General features: G+C 37.6%; 1 protein-coding gene across 1 annotated transcript; it reads left to right on the top strand.

Moving 5' to 3' along the window:
* Positions 1–211: 211 nt before the first annotated feature.
* atp6ap1b (ATPase H+ transporting accessory protein 1b) lies at positions 212–6,968 on the top strand. Its single transcript, XM_076984275.1, has 10 exons — positions 212–395; positions 663–789; positions 1,540–1,614; positions 1,933–2,123; positions 3,307–3,338; positions 3,538–3,623; positions 3,835–4,082; positions 4,468–4,530; positions 5,014–5,251; positions 6,174–6,968. The coding sequence occupies exons 1-10, from the start codon at positions 265–267 to the stop codon at positions 6,378–6,380; spliced, it is 1,398 nt and encodes a 465-aa protein (XP_076840390.1). The 5' UTR covers positions 212–264; the 3' UTR covers positions 6,381–6,968.
* The last annotated feature ends 246 nt before the right edge of the window (positions 6,969–7,214 follow it).

Below are 7,214 nucleotides of genomic sequence, written 5' to 3'. Positions count from 1 at the left end.
CCTTACAATTGCTCCCTATTTAGCATTAGATCAATAGTTTAGATACAAATGTGGAGTTTACTTTAGCTAGCTAATAAATACCGTCAAAGAGCGCATTAACACACACACACACACACACTCACTCACTCAACCATTTGTGGCGTTTCTGTGCTGACTTTTATTTTGAAGGAAACGTCACATGTCTTTCCAGCTTCTAGTTGCTCTTTGCGCTCTTCACCAAGCTCTCACATGACAGTCGGAGTTAGAAGTTGCACGTGACGTCCTATGTGGATAGCGGAAGTTGGTTATTGGTCTGTTACTGCATCGTCCATGGCTTTTACTTTGTTTTTTCTTTTTATTGTTTCATTATGTACGTGCACAGCCCATGTACCACTTATCATATGGACCAGCGAAGGGTATGTAACTTTAATGCGTTTTCTTGTTAAGCCTGTTTTGTTTAATGAGTAAATTCAATAACTGACTCTCTCGTTAGCATAACCTAGCTAGCTACCTACCTACCTATGTACTAGCGAGGATTTGAATGTCAAAGAAACAAAGTATGTCAAATATCAAGTGTTTGTATTGTTAACAGAGACTAATATAGGTAGAAAGTGTACTGAATTATGCGATACCAATGTTAGGGAACTATGTTAGTGTTTACTGAGTTCTGTTTTGTTATGTAGAGCCATTTTGCCAACCTTGACTGAACCAACAGCTGGAGAAATTGTCTCTGGTGAGAAGGTGGTATCCTATCTACAATCTGCCTTGACAACCTTGCCAAACAGAGTTTTGCTCTTTCTGCAAGACAAGGTGCGGACATTTTTTGCGGACATTTTTCAGATGTACCACTTTAGCTTGTTACTGTCAGTGTCATATGACTATGAGGCATATTCTTACTTCCTCATACTATTTCCACAGGGCAGACCAGAATTGTGTCAGAATGTTTTTGGGGAAGAGATTTGAGGGTGGATGTTGAGTGTTTGAGAAATATATGGGGCAGTAATTAGAAATAGTATTAACAGATATAGGATTAGAGTAAAACACTGATCGATTAAATGGTCCTGCTAGTATATATTGAAGAAAAAAATCCACAGTTGTCTATGCTATTGTATTTTTAATGTGCATAGTATTACACTGCACCTTTTGGTGTACTCTGCTTTTCTGCAAACATTTTGAACTTGCCTTGTTTCAGTATTAGGGCTTGTCAAGTTGTGTTTCAGAAGAAAAAAGACCAAAATAGCCAGGACAGAGTTACATGTTGAACTATGCAAGGAGCTTTGTGTTAAAGTGGCATGACTGTAATACCATAAACATCAAAATACTACATTTAAATTGAGTAGTACACATAGACTCACTATAGGGATGTGGTGTTTGTGTGCTGTTCCTCACATTCAATATAAAGCTATTTAAATAATAATGATAAGTAAAGTAATAATAAGAAAAGCTATCTAAAATATGCCTTTGCAGAAACAAATTTTTGTATTCGCAAGGCATTAAGACATAAAGAGCATTTACCAATGTGTGTTAAACTACCTGTCTATTTCTGCTTTTCTCGTGCAGTTAAGCATAGAAGATTTCACAGTACATGGTGGGGTGTTTGGGAACAAGCAAGACAATGTTTTTATTAATTTAGAGGTAAGTATTATTTATATAAGTGTTACTAAAATGTGCTATATTTAACAAATATGTTAAACAATAGTAATTGCATCATCAGTGTATACAGCCTATCCTGCTGACCCAAACAACTTGCACATTATGGTCAATTTTAGCAAACTGACAGTTAGCATATAGTTTACACTTATGTCGCTCATTCCCAGCTTAGTGTGTAATGTAATGCTAATGTAATGTCTCCTTACGTCAGTAGTATCCCACCTTAATCTACTTTACTCAAAAGACCATTATTTCAAGATCTATGAAGACGATAAGTATACAGTATATGTATTTGTCTACTAGTCAGCGTTACAGGCATCTACCCCCCTGATTTTGCCAGCCCTAGCCTGGCCTACAGCTGTTTCAGTGGAGGAACTTTTTCAGGAGGCACTTGGGGTCCCACCACTTCATATTGTACCATCAGCACTGAACCAGCTACAGTTGGACCCATCACAGCCTTCTTTTCTGGTCATCAGCATCCCATACACCGATAGGTAAAGAACGACATGCTACAATACACCTACTTATTTGGCATTGTAGGTGTAGGAGAAGTGTTTACTACAGAGTAATTAGGAAGGTATAAGATGAAACATTCATTCTTTTATTTAAACAAGGAAATATACTCAGGTAGATACCTCATTTACAGTATAACAAAGTAGAAAAAAGTGTCTATGCATCAAATAATACAAAAAAATCAAATAATAAAACAACTGAAGTAGTAAAAAAATAAAGACCTATATTGAAAAATAAATAACAAAACAAAAAATGAAAACAAATGAATCAAAATATAAATGAAGTAAATGCATATTGTGACGGATGCAGCAGACGTGGGAAATGGTGCCATGGTTTCTTTAATATCCACAGCACAGTACAATCAATAAGAAAATAAAGGAGCGCAGCACGCAAGCAGAGTGACCGAACAAACGCACTTAAGACACAGAGTCACTAAACTTGGCTTTGGGAAGAGAAGCAGCGGTAAACGTCTCGAGCAGTCTCAGTCCTGCAGGCTCACTCCTGTGGGCGCAACGCACAGCACTGACTTGCGGGAGCTGTGGACTAAAATCGGGGCGTGAGGCTGATGAGGGAGAGGTAAAAGCATAAAATCTGGCTACATGTTCAATAGTCACAAACTGCTGTCTGTTCAGGAGGTATAAACGCAATTAATGGTCAAGTGTATTGAACACTTTTAAAATATCAATATAAAGGGCTCTACAGAAATAATATAATTTTTAAAAGAGTGGTGGCAGTAACAGTGCTGTTTTTTTCTATAAACCAAATTGACATATGCTCAAAAAGAAATGTAAATCATTTCAACTAATTATTTACTGAACAAACATGTTTGATTTGGCATGATAATGCTGAGAGAGGCTTATATAATTGTTTACTTGTTGAAGTGTTGAATTGATGCTGCACCTCCTTAATGGAATACATTTACATAATCAACTTTCCTCTTGAGAACTTACCATTTAAAACTGAAAATAAAATAAAAAAATAGTTGGCTGATTGGAGTAGCAACTAAGTAAAATGAGGTCATGGCATAGATCGGTAATGGACAAAGTGTATCATGTGTAAACCTCAAATAGGTCACCAGGAGATGCACAATGACATATAAAAACATACATCAATAATGTTGACAAAAGTGATTGAGAAAAGCAATTATATTTGTTTATTTGACAGTGTACAGCCTAAGGAGCTTCTTAGGAAAAATGGTGAGTAGTTTCTATTTCGCAAACCTTTTAGTGTGATGTTTGTGTACTATCAGTTAAAAGTTTGGTCACAACTGACTGAATGAGTGTTCTTTATAGTCCTATAAGCATTTTTAATTAATGGTTGATGCTTAAATGTGCGTCTAAGACATATGTAAATAGTTGATGTTGATGACCTATGTATAATTTTTTTTCTTGGCAGATGAGATCATTGGAGATGTGCTGTCTGTCTTTAAAGCTCACGGTGTACCGTACACTGCTGTTTACACTGGCCTGAGGCCTTCCTATGTAAGGCAACCCTGAGTCATAATGTAATTTGTGACAGCAATAGGGATAATTTCATGATGGCTAGGTTTACAAAACACAATTAATGTTTAGGATCTCACTGTGTCAAATAATTTTGCTCAGCGCAGAGGATCTGTCATATGGTTTTATTATGCATTCAAGGCATCTGTTAAGGGCTTCATTGTTTCTCAGATGTTTGCTACATCTTCCATAGGTGTCTCATGACAGCCTCACGTCTTTGTCTCCTGGATTCGTGGGCCGGTCTCTGCTCCAAGCAAAACCACAACCACCTGTTAAACCACCAGTGACTTTTAGCAATGCTACAGGTCGTCCATGTATTTTGCTCTGGGCTGATCGGTTAAACATTAGCTATGAGAAGAGTGACTGGATTGATCTGGGTCCGCTTACTTTCAATACCCCTGTCTCTCTGGAAGGCTCTGTCTGTAATGAAACATTTTCTAGGTAAGTTTTGTAGAATATTCACATTAAAAAATATAGATTTTTGGAGAATTGTTAAAAGATTAAGCATAGTAAATTAGCAATTAATATAATTAGTATACAGTATTTAAACACAAATATTTTCCTGAATTTTAATGCAAGAATAGAAAAAAACTGTCATGCAATTACTGGCGAGACTGCTCTCTGAACCTGAGTCTGGAAAAAAAAAATCTGAAATCTGTAGTCTGGAAAAAAGGAGACTATGATTACTATGATTTCTTACTATATATATATATATATATATATATATATATATATATATATATATATATATATATATATATATATATATATATATATCTCACACGAGTCAACAAATTCTTAATTTTATAATGTTTTTCCCCCCCAGTCTTGTCCTGAATTACCAAAATTTAAATACCAGTAATCAAAATTTCAAGTCATTCCAGCTCATGTGAGTATTCATAAAATTCACTGGTGTATACATTATTGTGTCAGTGTGCTGGAAATAACACTACACTTCCAGTCTGAATGTTATTAGTAAATGTGAATTTAAGTTTTATTTCATTCACTCACCTTTTTGAAGCATTTATTTATTGTTTATTTATTGCATCATATGATTAATATGATATGGGGTGTGACATGGGGCATGGTAGAAAATGTCACACCCCACTTGATCAGACACCCTCACTCACTCAATAAATACAAATAGAATCCTGTAAATATCAAAGAGCTCAACACCACTGCATAATCTTTTTTTCCTATGCAAGTTGTCAATGCAATTAGTGGTGATTAGTACACAAAGTCCAAATATATTCTTCACAGTGCACATATCAGGTTAAACCATGGTGTAATTGTATGTACTTTTAGTTTTTCAGAAAGCACAGGGAACTGTGATTGTGAAAGAGGAGTAAAATGTGTCTCCTTTAATCACCAGCTTCTTGATGCGCAACATTTTCTTTCCCGTGTCGGCTCGAAACTGGGCAGTCCTGGACAAGTTGGAGCTGAAGTACGATGGCCGCACAGCCACATTTAACGGCAGCCGTGGCATCTTTTCCCCTGCTGAGTTTTCCTTCAGCTGCCAGACTGTGGGTAGCGGTCAAAGCCCACTCCTCGTCCCACAGAGCTCTGATGACAATGCCACCCAGTGGAACATCCTCTTCACTGAATTTCAGGTACACATCACTATACTGTTACAGTATAGATGCTAATATAAACTGAATAGGCAGCAGAAAATATTTTTTTCAGGTGGTCTTTTTTATGGAGTGGTCTGAGTGGCTTTTGTAGACAGTCCAATGGGCATAACAAATTGGATTTGGGTCACTTGCGGTTTTGAAATATGTAGCAGAAATATGGCAATGTGACTCATTGTGTACAGACAATGGAATGTTGCTTTTGTCTGATTGGTCAGTACTGGGTCATGTGGAGCCTGTGGATACCGGGTACCATGATTTCATTTTGATTGTTTACATGCCATACACAACTTTCTTTTGTATATGAGGAAAACCGCATTTCGCATTTTCTTTTTTGGGGAGATGGGGAAGCAATTTGTCTTTTATACCATAAACAGTTTATTTTCCACATGCTTAACGACATCTTCACACAAATGTGTCAGCAAGGTCACAGCCCGTTCTTTTGAAAAAAACTACACATTTAACGGCTATATAACTTAATGGAGAGATTATGACAACATCACTTTTTCACTGCTTGTGCACAAACATTTAGGTATCTGGAGTGCCTACCAGCCCACAAACTGAAATAAAGACAACTCTGTCTAATTCTTGTGGGCTGCCTACACCAGAAAACATGGGATAAAATAAGCCATCCAGATTTGGTCCCCCCCACTTAACAAGCACATGGGTCCAGATCCCTAATGAGCAAGCCAGGGGTGACTCTGGGAAAAACTCTGGGCAGGGATTAGGAAGAAACCTTGGGAGGACCAAGACCCTAAAGGGAACCCATCATCCACTGGGTGGCTCAGCTAGTACCTGACAACATTCAGCATAGCTGTGATTCATCAAAGCAAAGCATGATGTGTAGTTTGATTTTATTTAACTAATCATTGACTTTTGATTTGGACATTTTGTTTAAAATCAGATCCAGGGATTCGGCGTGCCGGGGAATTTCTCCTACGCCAGTGACTGTGCAGGCTTCTTCACACCAGGTATCTGGATGGGGCTGCTCACCTCCCTGATCATGGTCCTTATCCTCACCTATGGCTTGCACATGATCATGCAGCTCCGGACCATGGACCGCTTTGATGACCCAAAGGGCCCAGGCATTTCTGTGCCTCTTAATGATTAATTGATGCCAAAGATTTTGCCCATGGCCTTGTTTTCTACCAGACCGTTGGGTTGATTTTGCTGTTGTGTATGAGAGACCTTCATTTCTGATTCCTGCCTTAAGATTGTACATTATTTACCTAAATTGGTGTGGATGTTTTATTGCTCTTCACAGCATGTACATTCTGGTGGTTCAGGTCACTGCTGTTTATTTTATTTATTTTTTTATTTATTCATTTGAAGCCAGAAATGTTTCATTGTAGTTTTAATGCTTGTATGGTTTCCATAAAGTAATGTGCGGTTCCCTGATGATCTTGAGCTCACATAGTTTCTCAGGTTAATTGATTTACTACTGCTGATATAGATTTGGTCTAAAGTGACAGGTATTCTCCTTCAGGACTTTTTGCATCAAAAGTAAATTCTCAGAGCTAGAGATTGTTTTTTAAATATTCTTTCCTTTAATGATAAAATACTGTCATCACTGTTTTGCTTTGCAGAGATTTTATAATCGATGTCTTTTACAGTGCCAAAACTGCTGTATTTTTTCACAAAATTGACCCATGCCATGCAAACTGCTGAATTGTCTTAAAATAAAAACCTTCAATATTAATGTTACGTCCCCCTCTCTACGGGTGCACAGGGTTGTCACTGGGTGTAGGGTGGAATAAACAAACAAACTTTACTTTACTTTACTGTACTGGTATGATAACCACTCAGGGGTTAAATGGGTGGGTCGTTCTTCCGTAGAACTGATGGCAGGAGCCCGTGATTGGCAAGACTCCGTGAAACTTCCAGTAGCCAGGAAAGCGACACTTGAACGGTCGCCAGAGAATATCTACGTCTCCGTACAGACGTT

This window comes from Brachyhypopomus gauderio, chromosome 21, assembly GCF_052324685.1.
Source record: "Brachyhypopomus gauderio isolate BG-103 chromosome 21, BGAUD_0.2, whole genome shotgun sequence".
Classification (NCBI taxonomy): domain Eukaryota; kingdom Metazoa; phylum Chordata; class Actinopteri; order Gymnotiformes; family Hypopomidae; genus Brachyhypopomus; species Brachyhypopomus gauderio.
The sequence above is the reverse complement of the archived record's forward strand: the minus strand, read 5'-3'. Positions and strand labels throughout refer to the sequence as shown.

Bases quoted from the DNA above. Each gene is read 5' to 3' on its own strand.
- atp6ap1b (XM_076984275.1), top strand. From the start codon at position 265: ATGTGGATAGCGGAAGTTGGTTATTGGTCTGTTACTGCATCGTCCATG. The intron at 1,615-1,932 runs GTAAGTATTATT...TTTGTCTACTAG, and splicing joins ATGTTTTTATTAATTTAGAG to TCAGCGTTACAGGCATCTAC. The intron at 3,339-3,537 runs GTGAGTAGTTTC...TTTTCTTGGCAG, and splicing joins GGAGCTTCTTAGGAAAAATG to ATGAGATCATTGGAGATGTG.